The 25,159-nt window shown below is 47.4% G+C and overlaps 1 protein-coding gene across 5 annotated transcripts in view; it reads right to left on the reverse strand.

Annotated features, from left to right (window-relative positions):
* Window positions 1–25,159, reverse strand: part of LOC135054717 (NACHT, LRR and PYD domains-containing protein 3-like) — a 224,415-nt gene that overhangs the window by 176,018 nt on the left and 23,238 nt on the right. For all 5 annotated transcript variants that reach the window (XM_063958005.1, XM_063958004.1, XM_063958003.1 and 2 more), the window contains exons 3-4: window positions 14,473–14,763; window positions 9,096–9,134 (exon numbers count right to left, since the gene is read on the reverse strand). In XM_063958005.1, coding sequence (XP_063814075.1) covers window positions 9,096–9,134; window positions 14,473–14,763 — 330 coding nt within the window. The remainder of the gene's footprint in view (window positions 1–9,095; window positions 9,135–14,472; window positions 14,764–25,159) is intronic.

Here is a 25,159-nt window from a genome sequence, read left to right on the forward strand (position 1 = left end):
CTCTGTATGTGAAACCTCCTATCCTCTAACCCAAGCGGGTGTCCACGTGTCCTTTGTGATGATCTTACCAAGAACAAATCTCCCATTAGCTCTGTGTATTGACTCCTTATATATTTGTAAATGTTAATCATGTCCCCTCTTAATCTCCCTTTTTCCAGTGTAAACATGCCTAGCGTAGCAAGCCTTTCCTCGTATTCTAGGGTCTCCATCCCCTTTATCAATTTGGTCGCCCATCTCTGAACCTTTTCTAGTTCCAGGATATCCTTTTTGTAGTATGCTGCCCATAATTGTGTGCAGTATTCGAGATGTGGGATCTCTATTGATTTATGTAATGGGAGTATAACACACTCATACCTTGCATCAATTCCCCGCTTTATGCATGCTAATACCTTGGTTGCCATTTTTCTGCATTCCTACTTTGGGTACTACTGTTAAGATTTTTATCTATGTGAACACGCTACATCATAGGGGCTAATTCAGAGTTGCTCGCAGCAGCAAATTTGTTAGCAGATGGGCAAAAGCATATGCACTGCAGGGGGGGAGGCAGATATAACATGTGCAGAGAGAGTTAGATTTGGGTGGGTTATTTTGTTTCTGTGCAGGCTATATACTGGCTGCTTTATTTTTACACTGCAATTTAGATTGCAGATTGAACACACCACACCCAAATCTAACTCTCTCTGCATATGTTATATCTGCCCCCCCTGCAGTGCACATGGCTTTGCCCCATCTGCTAACAAATTTGCTGCTGTGATCAACTCTGAATTACCCCCATTGTTCCAGTAGTTGACTTATTTGCGGCAGCGCATGCGCAAACATTTTGAATACCTCAATGGTGCGGATTGTACGCAAAAAATAAGATTTTACTTACCGGTAAATCTATTTCTCATAGTCCGTAGTGGATGCTGGGGACTCCGTAAGGACCATGGGGATAGACGGGCTCCGCAGGAGACATGGGCACTTTAAGAAAGAATTTAGGTTCTGGTGTGCACTGGCTCCTCCCTCTATGCCCCTCCTCCAGACCTCAGTTAGAGAAACTGTGCCCAGAAGAGCTGACAGTACAAGGAAAGGATTTTGGTAATCCAGGGCAATATTTATACCAGCCACACCAATCACACCGTATAACATGTGAAAACAACCAGTTAACAGTATGACAAACGACAGAGCATCAGGTCAAACCCCGATGCAACCATAACATAACCCTTATTGAAGCAATAACTATATACAAGCATTGCAGAAGAAGTCCGCACTTGGGACGGGCGCCCAGCATCCACTACGGACTACGCGAAATAGATTTACCGGTAAGTAAAATCTTATTTTCTCTAACGTCCTAGTGGATGCTGGGAACTCCGTAAGGACCATGGGGATTATACCAAAGCTCCCAAACGGGCGGGAGAGTGCGGATGACTCTGCAGCAACGATTGAGCAAACAAGAGGTCCTCATCAGCCAAGGTATCAAACTTGTAGAACTTTGCAAAAGTGTTTGAACCTGACCAAGTAGCCGCTCTGCAAAGTTGTAATGCCGAGACCCCTCAGGCAGCCGCCCAAGAAGAGCCCACCTTCCTAGTGGAATGGGCCTTAACTGATTTTGGCAGCGGCAATCCAGCCGCAGAATGAGCCTGCTGAATCGTGTTACAGATCCAGCGAGCAATAGTTTGCTTTGAAGCAGGAGCACCAAGCTTGTTGGATGCATACAGGATAAACAACGACTCTGTTTTCCTGACCCTAGCCATTCTGGCTACATAAACCTTCAAAGCCCTGACCACATCAAGCAACTCGGAATCCTCCAAGTCAGTAGTAGCCACAGGCACCACAATAGGTTGGTTTATATGAAAAGATGAAACCACTTTCGGCAGAAATTGTGGACGGGTCCGCATTTCTGCTCTATCCACATGGAAAACCAGATAGGGGCTTTTATGGCACAAAGTCGCCAACTCTGACAGATGCCTAGCCGAAGCCAAGGCTAATAGCATGACCACCTTCCACATGAGATATTACAACTCCACCGTTTTAAGTGGTTCAAACCAGTGGGATTTCAGGAAACTTAACACCACGTTAAGATCCCAAGGTGCCACTGGAGGCACAAAAGGAGGCTGAATATGCAGCACTCCCTTTACAAACGTCTGAACTTCAGGTAGAGAAGCCAACTCCTTTTGAAAGAAAATGTATAGGGCCGAAATCTGGACCTTAATGGAACCCAATTTTAGGCCCAAATTCACTCCGGACTGTAGGAAGTGAAGGAAATGGCCCAGCTGGAATTCCTCCGTAGGAGCATTCCTGGCCTCACACCAAGCAACATATTTTCGCCATATACGGCGATAATGTTGAGCTGTCACGTTCTTCCTAGCCTTTATCAGCGTAGGAATGACCTCATCCAGAATGCCTCTCTCTGCTAGGATCCGGCGTTAAGCCGCCATGCCGTCAAACGCAGCCGCGGTAAGTCTTGGAACAGACAGGGCCCCTGTTGCAACAAGTCCTGTCTTAGAGGAAGAGGCTACGGGTCCTCTGTGAGCATTTCTTGCAGATCTGGATACCAAGTCCTTCGTGGCCAATCTGGAACAATGAGGATTGTTCTCACTCCTCTTTTTCTTATTATCCTCAGCACCTTGGGTATGAGAGGAAGAGGAGGAAATACATAGACCGACTGGAACACCCACGGTGTCACCAGGGCATCCACAGCTATCGCCTGAGGGTCTCTTGACCTGGCGCAATACCTCTGTAGCTTTTTGTTGAGGCGGGATACCATCATGTCCACCTGTGGCAGTTCCCACCGACTTGTAATCTGTGCGAAGACTTCCTGATGATGTCCCCACTCTCCTGGGTGGAGGCCGTGTCTGCTGAGGAAGTCAGCTTCCCAGTTGTCCACTCCCGGGATGAACACTGCTGACAGTGCACTTACGTGATTCTCCGCCCAGCGAAGAATTATGGTGGCTTCCGCCATCGCCACCCTGCTCCTTGTGCTGCCTTGTCGGTTTACATGAGCCACTGCGGTGATGTTGTCTGCCTGAATCAGAACCGGTTGGTCGCGAAGCAGGGTCTCCGCTTTACGTAGGGCGTTGTATATGGCCCTTAGTTCCGGGATGTTGATGTGAAGGCAAGTCTCTTGACTTGACCACAGACCTTGGAAATTTCTTCCCTGTGTGACCGCCCCCCAACCTCGGAGGCTTGCGTCTGTGGTCACCAGGACCCAGTCCTGAATGCAGAATCTGAGGCCCTCGAGAAAGTGAGCGCTCTGCAGCCACCACAGGAGTGACACCCTGGCCCTGGGGGATAGGGTGATTAACTGATGTATCTGAAGATGTGATCTGGACCACTTGTCCAGTAAGTCCAATTGAAAGGTCCTCGCATGGAACCTGCCGAAGGGAATGGCCTTGTATGATGCCACCATCTTTCCCAGGACTCGAGTGCAGTGATGTACTGACACCTGTTTTGGTTTTAATAGGTTCCTGACCAGAGTCACGAGTTCCTGAGCTTTCTCTATCGGGAGATAAACCCTTTTCTGGCCTGTGTCTAGAATCATGCCTAGGAAAGGCAGACGAGTCGTAGAAACCAACTGCGACTTTGGAATATTGAGAATCCAGCCGTGTTGCAGTAACACTTCCAGAGAAAGTGCGATGCTGTTCAGCAACTGCTCTCTTGATCTCGCTTTTATAAGTAGATCGTCCAAGTACGGGATAATGGTGACCCCTTGCTTCCGCAGGAGTACCATCATTTTCGCTATTACCTTAGTAAATATTCTTGGTGCCGTGGAGAGACCAAACGGAAACGTCTGAAATTGGTAATGACAATCCTGTACCACAAATCTGAGGTACGCCTGATGAGGTGGATAAATGGGGACATGAAGGTATGCATCCTTTATGTCCAGAGACACCATAAAATCCCCCCCTTCCAGGCTTGCGATGACCGCTCTCAGCGATTCCATCTTGAACTTGAACCTTTTCAGGTATATGTTCAGGGATTTTAAATTCAATATGGGTCTGACCGAACCGTCCGGTTTCGGGACTACAAACATGGTCGAATAATAACCCCTTCCCTGTTGAAGGAGGGGAACCTTGACCACCACCTGTTGAAGATACAATTTGTGTATTGCAGTTAACACTATTTCCCTCTCGTGGGGGGAAGCTGGTAGGGCTGATTTGAGGTATCGGTGAGGGGGCATCTCTTCGAATTCCAGCTTGTATCCCTGAGACACAATTTCTATCCCCCAGGGATCCACCTGGGAGTAAACCCACTTGTGGCTGAAATTTCGAAGACGTGCCAAGCTCCGCCTGTGGAGCCCCAGCGTCATGCGGTGGATTTTGTAGAGGCCGGGGAGGACTTCTGTTCCTGGGAACTAGCTGTGTTGTGCAGCTTCTTACCTCTGCCCCTGCCTCTGGCAAGAAAGGACGCACCTCGGACTTTCTTGTTTCTTTGTGATCAAAAGGACTGCATTTGATAATATGGTGCTCTCTTAGGCTGTGAGGGAATAAAAGGCAAAAAATTTGACTTTCCAGCTGTAGATGTGGAGACCAGGTTCGAGAGACCCTCCCCAAACAATTCCTCACCCTTGTAAGGTAAAACCTCCATATGCCTTTTTGAGTCAGCATCACTTGTCCATTGCCGAGTCCACAGGACCCTTCTGGCAGAAATCGACATAGCATTTATTCTAGAACCCAGTAGACTAATGTCTCTTTGAGCATCTCTCATATATAGGACAGCATCTTTAATATGCCCCAGGGTCAACAATACAGTATCCTTGTCTAAGGTATCAATTTACTCAGACAAGGTATCCATCCATGCTGCTACAGCACTACACACCCAGGCCGACGCGATTGCTGGCCTCAGTAAGATACCTGAATGTGTATAAATGGACTTCAGGCTAACCTCCTGTTTGCGATCCGCAGCATCTTTGAGGGTAGCCGTATCCTGTGACGGCAGGGCTACCTTCTTGGATAAGCGTGTTAAAGCTTTGTCCACCCTAGGGGAGGATTCCCAGCGTAACCTGTCCGTTGGCGGGAAAGGATACGCCATAAGAATCCTTTTGGAAATCTGCAGTTTTTTATCTGGAGATTCCCAAGCCTTTTCACATAACTCATTTAGCTCGTGTGAGGGGGGAAAGGTTACCTCCGGCTTCTTTTCCCCATACATATGCACCTTATTGTCAGGGTACTGGGGTTTCCTCTGTGATGTGCAACACATCCTTAATTGCTAAAATCATATAACGGATGGATTTAGCCAATTTTGGCTGTAACTTGGCATCATCGTAATCGACACTGGAGTCAGAATCCATGTAAGTATCTGTGTCAACAGTTTGGGATAGTGGGCGCTTCTGAGACCCTGACGGCCTCTGCGACATAGGATCAGGCACGGGTTGGGACCCTGACTGTCCCGAGGCTTCAGCTTTTTCTAACTTTTTATGCAAGGAATTAACATTATCATTTAAAACCTTCCACATATCCATCCAATCAGGTGTCAGCGCCGTCGGCGGAGACACCACATTAATTTGCTCCCACTCTGCTTCCACATAGCCTTCCTCATCAGACATGTCGACACAAGCGTACCGACACACCACCCACACAGGGAATGCCCTCTCTTAAGACAGTTCCCCCACAAGGCCCTTTGGAGAGACAGCACACACCCCAGCGCTATACACCCAGGAATAACACAGTAACTTAATGTTAACCCAGTAGCTGCTGTTTATATTCCTTTTTGCGCCTAATTATGTGCCCCACCCTCTCTTTTTACCCTCTTCTCTAACGTGTATCTGCAGTGGAGACCTGGGAGACCTCTCAGCGGAGCTGTGGAGAAAAAATGGTGCTGGTGAGTGCTGAGGAAAAAGCCCCGCCCCCTCGGTGGCGGGCTTCTGTCCCACTTAAATATGCAATCTTTTGGCGGGGGCTCATACATATATACAGTGCCCAGCTGTATATATGCTTAACTTTGCCAAAAGAGGTCCCAAATGCTGCCCTGCCCACCCCCCACGCCCTGCACCCTTACAGTGACCGGAGTATGTGTAGGTGTGTGGAGCAATGGCGCACAGCTGCAGTGCTGTGCGTTACCTCAGTGAAGAATACAGAGTTTTCTGCCGCCTGTGAAGTCTTCTTTGCTTCTCATACTCACCCTGCTTCTGTCTTCCGGCTCTGCGAGGGGGATGGCGGCGCGGCTCCGGGACCGGACGGCGAGGGTGAGATCCTGCGTACCAATCCCTCTGGAGGTAATGGTGTCCAGTAGCCTAAGAAGCAGGACCTAGCTTCGGAGAGTAGGGCTGCTTCTCTCCCCTCAGTCCCACGATGCCGGGAGTCTGTTGCCAGCAGAGCTCCCTGAAAATAAAAAACCTAACAAAATACTTTCTTACAGCAAGCTCAGGAGAGCTCACTGAAAAAGCACCCAGCTCGTCTGGGCACAGTATCAAACTGAGGTCTGGAGGAGGGGCATAGAGGGAGGAGCCAGTGCACACCAGAACCTAAATTCTTTCTTAAAATGCCCATGTCTCCTGCGGAGCCCGTCTATTTCCATGGTCCTTACAGAGTCCCCAGCATCCACTTGGATGTTAGAGAAAAGTGATATTGCTAGTGTGGCCGATGGAGTCAGAAACAACTGGAAGTCAGTGGTTGTTCCTGGGTGGTGGCCTGAAGTGAATGAAACAATTCAAATCATGGGCATGTAATGGGAGTGTTGCAAGTGTTCCCAGATGCACAGTCACTTCCACAGAGGCCAAGCTCAGAAGAAGGCACTGTGCTTGCTATAGGGAACGAGGAAGTGTAGACGGTGTGCTGATGCTGAACTGTTGATAAAGCTAAATATTTATCGTATATAAAACACTTTAAGAGGTCTAAGAACACTGTACGCTATCTACGTAAGAAGTACCGTAAGGGTACTCAAGTTGCGTAGCGATCGCTCAACCGTAGTCGAGACGCTCAAGCGTCACGTTCGCTTACGGCCCAGAGATCACAGGCAGGCACGCTATTGGCTGCCGACTAACGTAATGATTCGTTATAGCGTAGCGGACGCTCGGGACCACGAGGAGATCACCAGCGGTGCAGACGCTCCCAACGTTAAACCTTTATATCTATACCTTTAACTATGAAATACACAGTATACCTTAGTGGAGAGACAGAGTGTAAGTGCAACCTGGTGTAACCTGATTAACTACAAAGCTGCTTGAGCGTCACCGACGCTCGGAGAATACTTAACACTAAAGAATACACAGATACCTGGGTTTAGGGTCCAAAACCTATTATATGTATTATAACTATTATACTTGCAAAAGGAATCACAGTACAAATGATACACTACAATATAACATAGACTAACTAACCAGATAACTACACGGGAAATACAATACAATACAATTAAGGGAAAATACGAGAGAAAGAGATGGGAGAGAGAGAGATGGATCGCAGTAAGACAATATGATTACGGAGAAAACTTACGCACAAGGGGAAACGATCGCATGCGCCTCGATATCCAGCTCCCGATTATCAGCAATGAGAACCGTTGATGAGAGTGAAGTTGGATATGGTCGGCTTGCCTATTTATGCCCCACACACAATACAATTCAATGGTCCCTACAATCTTATTGTTCATTGGACACAGGAATTCGGCTTCGCATTATAACAAAAGGTCATAGGTTGATTCATACAGGTGGGCTGTGACTGTTTCCAACTGTTCAGGTGGGTGGGATACTGGGTTTCCCGCCGCATGACTAAGTAAGAACAAATAATAGTAAATGGACATAAACTTCTTATGTCCATAACTATTCGCACGAGCGATTAATCCGCTCCAAACCAACACCGGAATATTGCTATTTAAATACTCTTCCGATGGGTACCAAACACTACTGTATGACCCCTGTTGGACCCTTCGTACAATACAAAGAGGAATCTCTCCGTTCAGGAACATGCTATGTTAACCAAACTTTCAGAATCTATCAAAGGGACCATGATCTATAAAATACCTTATTAGTGAAAATATGTAATGAATGAGTCGCACGCTACGACTACACAAACTCTACCGTAAATACGCATACCGAGCACCAGCGGGTGCACGCAACAGCGGGTATGCGCATTCACGGGAGAGCGCACGCATGCGCAGCGCGGACCAGTGTGAGGTGCAAATATGGCAGTGTGTATAGAGATATTTTTCTGACTTTGACACTGTCTACAACCACAGGCAGTGTTACAGTGTGCACTGGTGCTGATAGTGTGTGTGTATTAGGGCTTTGCTCATCCAGGCACACACTAGTACACAAGAGGAAGACATACAACAACACCAGCAAATAAGTCGAGAGCTGAATAAGCGCAAAGCTATATAAGAGTCCTTTCTTTTTTGTAATTGGTTTAGAATTTGTCAACTATTGCTAAGTAGATTAGTTTTGGGGAATTTTGTGATTGGTAATAATTGGCCTATCAGGGAACCTTAAGGAGTGGCTATGTGTATGCTTTACAGGCGGACAGTGAGCTTGGACTCCATCTTGCTGGATGGAGTTTGTCCCTCCCTTCCCATTTTTCTCTTATTTGTTCTGTGTTTACCTACTCTATGTTCTATGGTGCTGTTTGGCGGAAAGGTGCTACAAACCAGTGGCCATGTAAGTCATAAGAAACCATTGTGGAGCACTACCCAGGGAAGGATGGCTGGTATGGCCTACCTCTGCGGGAGGACTCTGGGCGCCTGACCCTGTGGACATGCACGGAATGTCTTAGAATTGGTTGTGGGTCATTGCAGCTCAGCTTATATGTGTCACGGGGAGGGCGGGGGGGTATCAGTGTCCTCCTAATTTAGTTTAGAGTCATATGGCTGGAGCGAGTGTAGTGTACTTCTTTGTTCTCCAAAAATTAAGCAAAAGCTCAGGGTCATACGTTTAATAAATCAACTTATGAACATTCAACCAAAGCAGTCTGTGTCCGTGTGGTTATTTCTAGTGATACGATAGTTAAATAAGTTGTACATGTGGGTTGATTGCAGTAAAGTTATGGACACCTTAACACACTCATGGCTCAGACATCAGGCGCTAGAGCGGAAGCAGAAGCATTCATCTCTGAGGAAGGCAGGTTTTACTTATTAATACAGATGATTTAGCTCCTTCTTATAATATTTAAAGATAATATTTTACCAACCTTCCAATGTTTCATTTGTAAATGTCTTCTTGGAGCTATCTAGAAAGATAAAAGCAGCAATAGAAAATAGTCATTATAGGCAGTAACATAACTGCAGTGTTAGTAAGTAATAATAGATTTATAGGCCACTCAGGGATTTAAGAACCAGAAAAAGTGAGGAGGCAGCAGGTGATCAGTGTTATACAGAGCGGTGAGGAGGCAGCAGGTGATCAGTGTTATACAGAGCAGTGAGGAGGCAGCAGGTGATCAGTGTAATACAGAGCAGTGAGGAGGCAGCAGGTGATCAGTGTTATACAGCGCAGTGAGGAGGCAGCAGGTGATCAGTGTTATACAGCGCAGTGAGGAGCCAGCAGGTGATCAGTGTTATACAGAGCGGTGAGGAGGCAGCAGGTGATCACTGTTATACAGCACAGTGGGGAGGCAGCAGGTGATCAGTGTTATACAGAGCGGTGAGGAGGCAGCAGGTGATAAGTGTTATACAGAGAAGTGAGGAGGCAGCAGGTGATCAGTGTTATACAGCGCAGTGAGGAGGCAGCAGGTAATCAGTGTTATACAGCGCAGTGAGGAGGCAGCAGGTGATCAGTGTTATGCAGAGCAGTGAGGAGGCAGCAGGTGATAAGTGTTATACAGAGAAGTGAGGAGGCAGCAGGTGATCAGTGTTATACAGAGCGGTGAGGAGGCAGCAGGTGATAAGTGTTATACAGAGAAGTGAGGAGGCAGCATGTGATCAGTGTTATACAGCGCAGTGAGGAGGCAGCAGGTGATCAGGGTTATACAGCGCAGTGAGGAGGCAGCAGGTGATCAGTGTTATAAAGGGCAGTGAGGAGGCAGCAGGTGATCAGTGTTATACAGCGCAGTGAGGAGGCAGCAGGTGATCAGTGTTATACAGCGCAGTGAGGAGGCAGCAGGTGATCAGTGTTATGCAGAGCAGTGAGTAGGCAGCTGGTGATCAGTGTTATACAGAGCAGTGAGGAGGCAGCAGGAGATCAGTGTTATACAGTACAGTGAGGAGGCAGCAGGTAATCAGTGTTATACAGAGCAGTGAGGAGGCAGCAGGTGATCAGTGTTATACAGCACAGTGAGGAGACAGCAGGTGATCAGTGTTATACAGAGCAGTGAAGAAGCAGCAGGTGATCAATGTTATAAAGAGCAGTGAGGAGTCAGCAGGTGATCAGTGTTATACAGCGCAGTGAGGAGGCAGCAGGTGATCAGTGTAATACAGCGCAGTGAGGAGGCAGCAGGTGATCAGTGTTATACAGCGCAGTGAGGAGGCAGCAGGTGATCAGTGTTATACAGCACAGTGAGGAGGCAGCAGGTGATCAGTGTTATACAGTGCAGTGAGGAGGCAGCAGGAGATCAGTGATATACAGCACAGTGAGGAGGCAGCAGGTGATCAGTGTAATACAGCGCAGTGAGGAGGCAGCAGGTGATCAGTGTTATACAGTGCAGTGAGGAGGCAGCAGGAGATCAGTGATATACAGCACAGTGAGGAGGCAGCAGGTGATCAGTGTAATACAGCGCAGTGAGGAGGCAGCAGGTGATCAGTTTTATACAGTGCAGTGAGGAGGCAGCAGGTAATCAGTGTTATACAGCATAGTGAGGAGGCAGCAGGTGATCTGTGTTATACAGCATAGTGAGGAGGCAGCAGGTTATCAGAGTTACACAGCGCAGTGAGGAGGCAGGAGGTGATCAGTGCTATACAGTGCAGTGAGGAGGCAGCAGGTGATCAGTGTTATACAGCATAGTGAGGAGGCAGCAGGTGATCTGTGTTATACAGCATAGTGAGGAGGCAGCAGGTTATCAGAGTTACACAGCGCAGTTAGGAGGCAGCAGGTGATCAGTGATATACAATATAGTGAGGAGGCAGCATGTGATCAGAGTTACACAACGCAGTGAGGAGGCAGCAGGTGATCAGTGTAATACAGCGCAGTGAGGAGGCAGCATGTTATCAGTGTTATACAGCGCAATGAGGAGGCAGCAGGTGATAAGTTTTATACAGTGCAGTGAGGAGGCAGCAGGTTATCAGTGTTATACAGAGCAGTGAGGAGGCAGCAAGTGATCAGTGTTATACAGCGCAGTGAGGAGGCAGCAGGTGATCAGTGTTATACAGTGCAGGGGGGAGGTAGCAGGAGATCAGTGATATACAATATAGTGAGGAGGCAGCATGTGATCAGAGTTACACAGCACAGTGAGGAGGCAGCAGGTGATCAGTGTTATACAGCGCAGTGAGGAGGCAGCAATATTATCAGTGTTATACAGCGCAGTGAGGAGGCAGCAGGTGATCAGTGTTATACAGAGCAGTGGGGAGGCAGCAGGTGATCAGAGTTACACAGCGCAGTGAGGAGGCAGGAGGTGATCAGTGTTATACAGCTCAGTGAGGAGGCAGCAGGTGATCAGTGATATACAATATAGTGAGGAGGCAGCATGTGATCAGAGTTACACAGCGCAGTGAGGAGGCAGCAGGTGATCAGTGTTATACAGCGCAGTGAGGAGGCAGCATATTATCAGTGTTATACAGCGCAGTGAGGAGGCAGCAGGTGATCAGTTTTATACAGCGCAGTGAGGAGGCAGCATGTTATCAGTGTTATACAGCGCAGTGAGGAGGCAGCAGGTGATCAAAGTTACACAGCGCAGTGAGGAGGCAGCAGGTGATCAGTGTTATACAGCTCAGTGAGGAGGCAGCAGGTGATCAGTGATATACAATATAGTGAGGAGGCAGCAGGTGATCAGAGTTACACAGCGCAGTGAGGAGGCAGCAGGTGATCAGTGTTATACAGCGCAGTGAGGAGGCAGCAAGTGATCAGTGTTATACAGAGCAGTGAGGAGGCAGCAGGTGATCAGTGTTATACAGCGCAGTGAGGAGGCAGCATATTATCAGTGTTATACAGCGCAGTGAGGAGGCAGCAGGTGATCAGTGTTATACAGCGCAGTGAGGAGGCAGCATGTTATCAGTGTTATACAGCGCAGTGAGGAGGCAGCAGGTGATCAGTGTTATACAGCGTAGTGAGGAGGCAGCAGGTGATCAGTGTTATACAGCGCAGTGAGGAGGCAGCATGTTATCAGTGTTAATATACAGCGCAGTGAGGAGGCAGCATGTTATCAGTGTTATACAGCGCAGTGAGGAGGCAGCAGGTGATCAGTTTTATACAGCGCAGTGAGGAGGCAGCATGTTATCAGTGTTATACAGCGCAGTGAGGAGGCAGCAGGTGATCAAAGTTACACAGCGCAGTGAGGAGGCAGCAGGTGATCAGTGTTATACAGCTCAGTGAGGAGGCAGCAGGTGATCAGTGATATACAATATAGTGAGGAGGCAGCAGGTGATCAGAGTTACACAGCGCAGTGAGGAGGCAGCAGGTGATCAGTGTTATACAGCGCAGTGAGGAGGCAGCAAGTGATCAGTGTTATACAGAGCAGTGAGGAGGCAGCAGGTGATCAGTGTTATACAGCGCAGTGAGGAGGCAGCATATTATCAGTGTTATACAGCGCAGTGAGGAGGCAGCAGGTGATCAGTGTTATACAGCGCAGTGAGGAGGCAGCATGTTATCAGTGTTATACAGCGCAGTGAGGAGGCAGCAGGTGATCAGTGTTATACAGCGTAGTGAGGAGGCAGCAGGTGATCAGTGTTATACAGCGCAGTGAGGAGGCAGCATGTTATCAGTGTTAATATACAGCGCAGTGAGGAGGCAGCATGTTATCAGTGTTATACAGCGCAGTGAGGAGGCAGCAGGTGATCAGTGTTATACAGCGCAGTGAGGAGGCAGCAGGTGATCAGGGTTATACAGCGCAGTGAGGAGGCAGCAGGTGATCAGTGTTATACAGCTCAGTGAGGAGGCAGCAGGTGATCAGTGATATACAATATAGTGAGGAGGCAGCATGTGATCAGAGTTACACAGCGCAGTGAGGAGGCAGCAGGTGATCAGTGTTATACAGCGCAGTGAGGAGGCAGCAAGTGATCAGTGTTATACAGAGCAGTGAGGAGGCAGCAGGTGATCAGTGTTATACAGCGCAGTGAGGAGGCAGCATATTATCAGTGTTATACAGCGCAGTGAGGAGGCAGCAGGTGATCAGTGTTATACAGCGCAGTGAGGAGGCAGCATGTTATCAGTGTTATACAGCGCAGTGAGGAGGCAGCAGGTGATCAGTGTTATACAGCGTAGTGAGGAGGCAGCAGGTGATCAGTGTTATACAGCGCAGTGAGGAGGCAGCATGTTATCAGTGTTATACAGCGCAGTGAGGAGGCAGCATGTTATCAGTGTTATACAGCGCAGTGAGGAGGCAGCAGGTGATCAGTGTTATACAGCGCAGTGAGGAGGCAGCAGGTGATCAGGGTTATACAGCGCAGTGAGGAGGCAGCAGGTGATCAGTGTTATACAGCACAGTGAGGAGGCAGCAGGTGATCAGTGTTATACAGCACAGTGAGGAGGCAGCAGGTGATCAGTGTTATACAGTGCAGTGAGGAGGCAGCAGGTTATCAGTGTTATACAGCGCAGTGAGGAGGCAGCAGGAGATCAGTGTTATACAGCGCAGTGAGGAGGCAGCAGGAGATCAGTGATATACAGCACAGTGAGGAGGCAGCAGGTGATCAGTGTAATACAGCGCAGTGAGGAGGCAGCAGGTGATCAGTTTTATACAGTGCAGTGAGGAGGCAGCAGGTGATCAGTGTTATACAGCATAGTGAGGAGGCAGCAGGTGATCTGTGTTATACAGCATAGTGAGGAGGCAGCAGGTTATCAGAGTTACACAGCGCAGTGAGGAGGCAGCAGGTGATCAGTGTTATACAGCTCAGTGAGGAGGCAGCAGGTGATCAGTGATATACAATATAGTGAGGAGGCAGCATGTGATCAGAGTTACACAACGCAGTGAGGAGGCAGCAGGTGATCAGTGTAATACAGCGCAGTGAGGAGGCAGCATGTTATCAGTGTTATACAGCGCAATGAGGAGGCAGCAGGTGATCAGTTTTATACAGTGCAGTGAGGAGGCAGCAGGTTATCAGTGTTATACAGAGCAGTGAGGAGGCAGCAAGTGATCAGTGTTATACAGCGCAGTGAGGAGGCAGCATGTTATAAGTGTTATACAGCGCAGTGAGGAGGCAGCATGTTATCAGTGTTATACAGCGCAGTGAGGAGGCAGCAGGTGATCAGTGTTACACAGCGCAGTGAGGAGGCAGCAGATGATCAGTGTTATACAGCGCAGTGAGGAGGCAGCAGTTGATCAGTTTTATACAGCGCAGTGAGGAGGCAGCATGTTATCAGTGTTATACAGTGCAGTGAGGAGGCAGCATGTTATCAGTGTTACACAGCGCAGTGAGAAGCCAGCAGGTGATCAGTGTTATACAGTACAGTGAGGAGACAGCAGGAATTGCCCCTTTGGAACTCACCATGTTGTGTCGCTTTGTGCTGGAGATCCTCTGCTGGTCCCATAAGACTTATCAGTTGGAGGACCTGTTTGGTCACATCCATCGCTGCTTCCTCTCCATAAGCATCTATGAGAAGGTTTTTTGTAGTAACATAATTAGACTTTTCTAGGCGCCCACGCGGGATGGAGCCTTGCCCTCTATAGATGAAATCAGACAACTTGTCCTTAAACCGTTTGAAGTCATCGTGTGTCAGATCTGCCAGAGCCTCATACAGAATGTCTCCAAGCGTCCTGCTACTCTCATACCGAGCCCCTGCAAAGAACAGAGATACACCTTCATGATCTTATTCTGAATTTAATAAATTGGCTTCAACATACCCCCAACCTGCAACTCCTGCTAAGTTCATGCTTGTCTTCCTTCTGTATCTTACCTGCCAACTATCCCAGAATGTCTGGGAGAGTCTCTTGTCTAGATGGGCTTCATCCTGATGTGGAGATCAGCATGCGGCAACAGAGAAATCCACAGACTTTACAGCTGATCGCACATGTATAAAGAATTATGTTTCGGATGGTAAAGTTCTGTAGGTTCTAGGACTCACGTAGATTTGGATGTGAATGCATTTTGCAGGGTTTATTTCCTGCAGAATGCATTTGTGTAGTAGAATGGTGCACTGGGCTTGCAGGCTGAGATGTTTCTCCATGATACACCTGTCTTCACCTTTTGAGTCACAAGGTGGTGATGAAATGTAATCAGGGCTTTCTCTATTCAGCAACATCCTTACTTCTCTGTTATCAAGCGCTTCTGAAGAAAATGCAACTCGGAAATTTACTAAACACAAATCTCTGCAGTGTTGGGGCAGTTTATATTGAGATACAATGCCGTCCACACAAATATGAATCAATAGATGATTGGTCAAAGCACCTGAGATCAATTTTCAGCTTCATGGCAAAGGCTGTGAATACTTATGTACATGTGATTAATTCGTTTTTTATTTTTAATATATTAGCAAAAATCACAAAAATTTTTTTTTCATGTTGTCATTATGGGGAATTGTGTGTAGAATTTTAAGGGGAAAAAATGAATTTATTCCATTTTGAAAAAAGGCTGTAACATAACAAAATGTGGAAAAAGTGAAGCGCTGTGAATACTTTCCGGATGCACTATATTTTCCAGCAATATTTACTGTTGCACCTGTGTATAATGCCCACATGAACCCTTTGGCTCATATATTGCGTGAAAATCTGGCTCTGGTACTAGCCAGTGCACCCTGAGCCATTTACCTCACCACACGTCCCTGGTACACCCAGAGTGATGTGACTGATAGGTCACTCTAAAATGGCATTTTGGAGCGACATTGCTTTAATGTGTACCCAGCTTAAGGATGACATACAAACACAATTTACTTAATTTAATATATTTTTTTTAAATTTCTCAATAAAAACTTTTGACATAGGGGTGCCGTGAAAAAGATTCTGATACTCTGAAAAGCATCCAGCAGAAATGGATACAGTTTTTTTTATAATGTTCATAGGCCTGTGTGGGCCTATGGACATTATATGCTTATTAATAGAGGAGTCGGTTATAACTGGGGGACCCTCTGGAAATTAAGCAGACAGAGAATGCCTCAACTGAAGAAATCTAAAAAAGTGGACAGTGGGTATACCATTTTAATCAAGAGAATGATTTCGGCACTCCAGAGGAATGTAATTGTCCCATAGAGACCACTCCAGACCTCACAAACCTGCATTCCCTTAAATTAGAACAGCACCTTAGAGAATCACAAAGGTGAATCCGGATCTAAATCTCCACTCCCAACAGCTTTGAAACAACTTTCCATACTCGAGTCGCCTGAGAGTTAAGAGGAATACCACTCTTGGCCAGCTTACCACTAAGCAGAATCTTCAGCCAGGTACAAAAAACTCCCAGCTATGCAACTAGTAGTTTAGACAATGCTAAGGGATCTCGATCTCTAAGCCAACACCATAGGTGAACCAACTGGGAAGCATAATAGTATAAACAAAAATGAGGCAACACTAGCCCTCCCCATTTTTAGGCCTTGTAAGCACATTAAGGGGTATATCCAATTAGCCCCGGTAATTTACCGGGCCTAATTGTCCTGCTGGGGCTATCCCATTAGTCCCAATAAGCCAGCTCAAGCGGCGGCTTATCGGAGCTTCTGATACTGCACCGGGTGCCAGCTTCAGACAGCTCCCAGGGCAGAGCTCACCTCAGGCTCCCCTGTCACATGACCGTCTCCGGAGTCAGCGGAAGAGGGGGCTGTGGCACAGCTCAGCTCCACTGAGTGCCGGCTCCCAGTCCACGGCGCCCTCTCTGCAGTCCCAGCCTGCTGCTGCGGCGGCGGGCATGGGACACTGCAGGTCGTTGCGGCTTCTCTGAGATTTTGTTTCACCTGCCTCAAGCAAAATCGGGGCTGTTTCTCACGAAAACTAGAGATGAGCGCCTGAAATTTTTCGGGTTTTGTGTTTTGGTTTTGGGTTCGGTTCCGCGGCCGTGTTTTGGGTTCGAACGCGTTTTGGCAAAACCTCACCGAATTTTTTTTGTCGGATTCGGGTGTGTTTTGGATTCGGGTGTTTTTTTCAAAAAACACTAAAAAACAGCTTAAATCATAGAATTTGGGGGTCATTTTGATCCCAAAGTATTATTAACCTCAAAAACCATAATTTACACTCATTTTCAGTCTATTCTGAATACCTCACACCTCACAATATTATTTTTAGTCCTAAAATTTGCACCGAGGTCGCTGTGTGAGTTAGATAAGCGACCCTAGTGGCCGACACAAACACCGGGCCCATCTAGGAGTGGCACTGCAGTGTCACGCAGGATGTCCCTTCCAAAAAACCCTCCCCAAACAGCACATGACGCAAAGAAAAAAAGAGGCGCAATGAGGTAGCTGTGTGAGTAAGATTAGCGACCCTAGTGGCCGACACAAACACCGGGCCCATCTAGGAGTGGCACTGCAGTGTCACGCAGGATGGCCCTTCCAAAAAACCCTCCCCAAACAGCACATGACGCAAAGAAAAAAAGAGGCGCAATGAGGTAGCTGTGTGAGTAAGATTAGCGACCCTAGTGGCCGACACAAACACCGGGCCCATCTAGGAGTGGCACTGCAGTGTCACGCAGGATGTCCCTTCCAAAAAACCCTCCCCAAACAGCACATGACGCAAAGAAAAAAAGAGGCGCAATGAGGTAGCTGTGTGAGTAAGATTAGCGACCCTAGTGGCCGACACAAACACCGGGCCCATCTAGGAGTGGCACTGCAGTGTCACGCAGGATGGCCCTTCCAAAAAACCCTCCCCAAACAGCACATGACGCAAAGAAAAAAAGAGGTGCAATGAGGTAGCTGTGTGAGTAAGATTAGCGACCCTAGTGGCCGACACAAACACCGGGCCCATCTAGGAGTGGCACTGCAGTGTCACGCAGGATGTCCCTTCCAAAAAACCCTCCCCAAACAGCACATGACGCAAAGAAAAAAAGAGGCGCAATGAGGTAGCTGTGTGAGTAAGATTAGCGACCCTAGTGGCCGACACAAACACCGGGCCCATCTAGGAGTGGCACTGCAGTGTCACGCAGGATGTCCCTTCCAAAAAACCCTCCCCAAACAGCACATGACGCAAAGAAAAAAAGAGGCGCAATGAGGTAGCTGACTGTGTGAGTAAGATTAGCGACCCTAGTGGCCGACACAAACACCGGACCCATCTAGGAGTGGCACTGCAGTGTCACGCAGGATGTCCCTTCCAAAAAACCCTCCCCAATCAGCACATGATGCAAAGAAAAAGAAAAGAAAAAAGAGGTGCAAGATGGAATTGTCCTTGGGCCCTCCCACCCACCCTTATGTTGTATAAACAAAACAGGACATGCACACTTTAACCAACCCATCATTTCAGTGACAGGGTCTGCCACACGACTGTGACTGATATGACGGGTTGGTTTGGACCCCCCCCAAAAAAGAAGCAATTAATCTCTCCTTGCACAAACTGGCTCTACAGAGGCAAGATGTCCACCTCATCTTCACCCTCCGATATATCACCGTGTACATCCCCCTCCTCACAGATTATCAATTCGTCCCCACTGGAATCCACCATCTCAGCTCCCTGTGTACTTTGTGGAGGCAATTGCTGCTGGTCAATGTCTCCGCGGAGGAATTGATTATAATTCATTTTAATGAACATCATCTTCTCCACATTTTCTGGATGTAACCTCGTACGCCGATTGCTGACAAGGTGAGCGGCGGCACTAAACACTCTTTCGGAGTACACACTTGTGGGAGGGCAACTTAGGTAGAATAAAGCCAGTTTGTGCAAGGGCCTCCAAATTGCCTCTTTTTCCTGCCAGTATAAGTACGGACTGTGTGACGTGCCTACTTGGATGCGGTCACTCATATAATCCTCCACCATTCTATCAATGTTGAGAGAATCATATGCAGTGACAGTAGACGACATGTCCGTAATCGTTGTCAGGTCCTTCAGTCCGGACCAGATGTCAGCATCAGCAGTCGCTCCAGACTGCCCTGCATCACCGCCAGCGGGTGGGCTCGGAATTCTGAGCCTTTTCCTCGCACCCCCAGTTGCGGGAGAATGTGAAGGAGGAGATGTTGACAGGTCGCGTTCCGCTTGACTTGACAATTTTGTCACCAGCAGGTCTTTCAACCCCAGCAGACCTGTGTCTGCCGGAAAGAGAGATCCAAGGTAGGCTTTAAATCTAGGATCGAGCACGGTGGCCAAAATGTAGTGCTCTGATTTCAACAGATTGACCACCCGTGAATCCTTGTTAAGCGAATTAAGGGCTGCATCCACAAGTCCCACATGCCTAGCGGAATCGCTCCCTTTTAGCTCCTTCTTCAATGCCTCCAGCTTCTTCTGCAAAAGCCTGATGAGGGGAATGACCTGACTCAGGCTGGCAGTGTCTGAACTGACTTCACGTGTGGCAAGTTCAAAGGGCATCAGAACCTTGCACAACGTTGAAATCATTCTCCACTGCACTTGAGACAGGTGCATTCCACCTCCTATATCGTGCTCAATTGTATAGGCTTGAATGGCCTTTTGCTGCTCCTCCAACCTCTGAAGCATATAGAGGGTTGAATTCCACCTCGTTACCACTTCTTGCTTCAGATGATGGCAGGGCAGGTTCAGTAGTTTTTGGTGGTGCTCCAGTCTTCTGTACGTGGTGCCTGTACGCCGAAAGTGTCCCGCAATTTTTCTGGCCACCGACAGCATCTCTTGCACGCCCCTGTCGTTTTTTAAAAAATTCTGCACCACCAAATTCAAGGTATGTGCAAAACATGGGACGTGCTGGAATTTGCCCATATTTAATGCACACACAATATTGCTGGCGTTGTCCGATGCCACAAATCCACAGGAGAGTCCAATTGGGGTAAGCCATTCCGCGATGATCTTCCTCAGTTGCCGTAAGAGGTTTTCAGCTGTGTGCGTATTCTGGAAAGCGGTGATACAAAGCGTAGCCTGCCTAGGAAAGAGTTGGCGTTTGCGAGATGCTGCTACTGGTGCCGCCGCTGCTGTTCTTGCGGCGGGAGTCCATACATCTACCCAGTGGGCTGTCACAGTCATATAGTCCTGACCCTGCCCTGCTCCACTTGTCCACATGTCCGTGGTTAAGTGGACATTGGGTACAACTGCATTTTTTAGGACACTGGTGAGTCTTTTTCTGACGTCCGTGTACATTCTCGGTATCGCCTGCCTAGAGAAGTGGAACCTAGATGGTATTTGGTAACGGGGGCACACTGCCTCAATAAATTGTCTAGTTCCCTGTGAACTAACGGCGGATACCGGACGCACGTCTAACACCAACATAGTTGTCAAGGCCTCAGTTATCCGCTTTGCAGTAGGATGACTGCTGTGATATTTCATCTTCCTCGCAAAGGACTGTTGAACAGTCAATTGCTTACTGGAAGTAGTACAAGTGGGCTTACGACTTCCCCTCTGGGATGACCATCGACTCCCAGCGGCAACAACAGCAGCGCCAGCAGCAGTAGGCGTTACACGCAAGGATGCATCGGAGGAATCCCAGGCAGGAGAGGACTCGTCAGAATTGCCAGTGACATGGCCTGCAGGACTATTGGCATTCCTGGGGAAGGAGGAAATTGACACTGAGGGAGTTGGTGGGGTGGTTTGCGTGAGCTTGGTTACAAGAGGAAGGGATTTACTGGTCAGTGGACTGCTTCCGCTGTCACCCAAAGTTTTTGAACTTGTCACTGACTTATTATGAATGCGCTGCAGGTGACGTATAAGGGAGGATGTTCCGAGGTGGTTAACGTCCTTACCCCTACTTATTACAGCTTGACAAAGGGAACACACGGCTTGACACCTGTTGTCCGCATTTCTGGTGAAATACCTCCACACCGAAGAGCTGATTTTTTTGGTATTTTCACCTGGCATGTCAACGGCCATATTCCTCCCACGGACAACAGGTGTCTCCCCGGGTGCCTGACTTAAACAAACCACCTCACCATCAGAATCCTCCTGGTCAATTTCCTCCCCAGCGCCAGCAACACCCATATCCTCCTCATCCTGGTGTACTTCAACACTGACATCTTCAATCTGACTATCAGGAACTGGACTGCGGGTGCTCCTTCCAGCACTTGCAGGGGGCGTGCAAATGGTGGAAGGCGCATGCTCTTCACGTCCAGTGTTGGGAAGGTCAGGCATCGCAACCGACACAATTGGACTCTCCTTGTGGATTTGGGATTTCGAAGAATGCACAGTTCTTTGCTGTGCTGCTTTTGCCAGCTTGAGTCTTTTCATTTTTCTAGCGAGAGGCTGAGTGCTTCCATCCTCATGTGAAGCTGAACCACTAGCCATGAACATAGGCCAGGGCCTCAGCCGTTCCTTGCCACTCCGTGTGGTAAATGGCATATTGGCAAGTTTACGCTTCTCCTCCGACAATTTTATTTTAGGTTTTGGAGTCCTTTTTTTTCTGATATTTGGTGTTTTGGATTTGACATGCTCTGTACTATGACATTGGGCATCGGCCTTGGCAGACGACGTTGCTGGCATTTCATCGTCTCGGCCATGACTAGTGGCAGCAGCTTCAGCACGAGGTGGAAGTGGATCTTGATCTTTCCCTAATTTTGGAACCTCAACATTTTTGTTCTCCATATTTTAATAGGCACAACTAAAAGGCACCTCAGGTAAACAATGGAGATGGATACTAGTATACAATTATGGACTGCCTGCCGACTGCAGACACAGAGGTAGCCACAGCCGTGAACTACCGTACTGTACTGTGTCTGCAGCTAATATAGACTGGTTGATAAAGAGAAGATGTCTATGTAACTATGTATGTATAAAGAAGACTGAAAAAAATCCACGGTTAGGTGGTATACAATTATGGACGGACTGCCTGCCGAGTGCAGACACAGAGGTAGCCACAGCCGTGAACTACCGTACTGTACTGTGTCTGCAGCTAATATAGACTGGTTGATAAAGAGAAGATGTCTATGTAACTATGTATGTATAAAGAAGAATGAAAAAAATCCACGGTTAGGTGGTATTACAATTATGGACGGACTGCCTGCCGAGTGCAGAGACACAGAGGTAGCCACAGCCGTGAACTACCGTACTGTGTCTGCTGCGACTGGATGATAAATGATATAAAAAATATATATATATCACTACTGCAGCCGGACAGGTATATATTATATATTATATAATGACGGACCTGCTGGACACTGTCTGTCAGCAGAATGAGTTTTATTTTTATAGAATAAAAAAAAAAAAACACACAAGTGAAGTCACACGACGAGTGTTTAACTTTTTCAGGCAATCACAATATAAGTATACTACTAACTATACTGGTGGTCAGTGTGGTCAGGTCACTGGTCAGTCACACTGGCAGTGGCACTCCTGCAGCAAAAGTGTGCACTGTTTAATTTTAATATAATATGTACTCCTGGCTCCTGCTATAACCTATAACTGGCACTGCAGTAGTGCTCCCCAGTCTCCCCCACAATTATAAGCTGTGTGAGCTGAGCAGTCAGACAGATATATAATATATATAGATGATGCAGCACACTGGCCTGAGCCTGAGCAGTGCACACAGATATGGTATGTGACTGACTGAGTCACTGTGTGTATCGCTTTTTTCAGGCAGAGAACGGATATATTAAATAAACTGCACTGTGTGTCTGGTGGTCACTCACTATATAATATATTATGTACTCCTGGCTCCTGCTATAACCTATAACTGGCACTGCAGTAGTGCTCCCCAGTCTCCCCCACAATTATAAGCTGTGTGAGCTGAGCAGTCAGACAGATATATATAATATTATATATAGATAATAGATGATGCAGCACACTGGCCTGAGCCTGAGCAGTGCACACAGATATGGTATGTGACTGACTGAGTCACTGTGTGTATCGCTTTTTTCAGGCAGAGAACGGATATATTAAATAAACTGCACTGTGTGTCTGGTGGTCACTCACTATATAATATATTATGTACTCCTGGCTCCTGCTATAACCTATAACTGGCACTGCAGTAGTGCTCCCCAGTCTCCCCCACAATTATAAGCTGTGTGAGCTGAGCAGTCAGACAGATATATATAATATTATATATAGATAATAGATGATGCAGCACACTGGCCTGAGCCTGAGCAGTGCACACAGATATGGTATGTGACTGACTGAGTCACTGTGTGTATCGCTTTTTTTTCAGGCAGAGAACGGATATATTAAATAAACTGCACTGTGTGTCTGGTGGTCACTCACTATATAATATATTATGTACTCCTGGCTCCTGCTATAACCTATAACTGGCACTGCAGTAGTGCTCCCCAGTCTCCCCCACAATTATAAGCTGTGTGAGCTGAGCAGTCAGACAGATATATATAATATTATATATAGATAATAGATGATGCAGCACACTGGCCTGAGCCTGAGCAGTGCACACAGATATGGTATGTGACTGACTGAGTCACTGTGTGTATCGCTTTTTTCAGGCAGAGAACGGATATATTAAATAAACTGCACTGTGTGTCTGGTGGTCACTCACTATATAATATATTATGTACTCCTGGCTCCTGCTATAACCTATAACTGGCACTGCAGTAGTGCTCCCCAGTCTCCCCCACAATTATAAGCTGTGTGAGCTGAGCAGTCAGACAGATATATATAATATTATATATAGATAATAGATGATGCAGCACACTGGCCTGAGCCTGAGCAGTGCACACAGATATGGTATGTGACTGAGTCACTGTGTGCTGTGTATCGCTTTTTTCAGGCAGAGAACGGATTATAAAGTAAACTGCACTGTCCTCACTAGTAAACTCTCTCCACTCAGTCTCTACACTTCTACAGTAACAGTACTCCTCCTAGTCAGCTCCAGTAAATCTCTCTCAGTCTCTTATAATCTAAATGGAGAGGACGCCAGCCACGTCCTCTCCCTATCAATCTCAATGCACGTGTGAAAATGGCGGCGACGCGCGGCTCCTTATATAGAATCCGAGTCTCGCGATAGAATCCGAGCCTCGCGAGAATCCGACAGCGTCATGATGACGTTCGGGCGCGCTCGGGTTAACCGAGCAAGGCGGGAAGATCCAAGTCGCTCGGACCCGTGAAAAAAAACATGAAGTTCTGGCGGGTTCGGATTCAGAGAAACCGAACCCGCTCATCTCTAACGAAAACACCAAGGTTTCACTGAACCTGTGTGTTTTCGGGAGGACAGCTCTTTTTTTCGGGTGATCCAAATTGGATAGCCTGTAAAAAATATATATATATATATATATATAAATAAATAAAGTTGGTGAAACATCGTAAAAAAATGTTTTTGCACCTGTACTTGGATACCCCCTACGTTTTATTCAGGCCCGCTTATCTGCCCAGATCAGGGTTGAGCCTGTGTTGGGTACTTAGTTATCCATGGGGTTTTCCCCACAACTAATTGCCGCCAATAATCCAATAATAAGTAGAGATGTGCACCGGAAATTTTTCGGGTTTTGTGTTTTGGTTTTGGGTTCGGTTCCGCGGCCGTGTTTTGGGTTCGAACGCGTTTTGGCAAAACCTCACCAAATTTATTTTGTCGGATTCGGGTGTGTTTTGGATTCGGGTGTTTTTTTAAAAAAAACCTAAAAAACAGCTTAAATCATTGAATTTGGGGGTCATTTTGATCCCATAGTATTATTAACCTCAATAACCATAATTTACACTCATTTTCAGTCTATTCTGAACACCTCACACCTCACAATATTATTTTTAGTCCTAAAATTTGCACCTAGGTCGCTGGATGACTAAGCTCAGCGACCCAAGTGGCCGACACAAACACCTGGCCCATCTAGGAGTGGCACTGCAGTGTCACGCAGGATGGCCCTTCCAAAAAACACTCCCCAAACAGCACATGACGCAAAGAAAAAAAGAGGCGCAATGAGGTAGCTGTGTGACTAAGCTCAGCGACCCAAGTGGCCGACACAAACACCTGGCCCATCTAGGAGTGGCACTGCAGTGTCACGCAGGATGGCCCTTCCAAAAAACACTCCCCAAACAGCACATGACGCAAAGAAAAAAAGAGGCACAATGAGGTAGCTGTGTGACTAAGCTCAGCGACCCAAGTGACCGACACAAACACCTGGCCCATCTAGGAGTGGCACTGCAGTGTCACGCAGGATGGCCCTTCCAAAAAACACTCCCCAAACAGCACATGACGCAAAGAAAAAAAGAGGCACAATGAGGTAGCT

The sequence above is a fragment of the Pseudophryne corroboree genome, chromosome 3, assembly GCF_028390025.1.
Source record: "Pseudophryne corroboree isolate aPseCor3 chromosome 3, aPseCor3.hap2, whole genome shotgun sequence".
NCBI lineage: Eukaryota > Metazoa > Chordata > Amphibia > Anura > Myobatrachidae > Pseudophryne > Pseudophryne corroboree.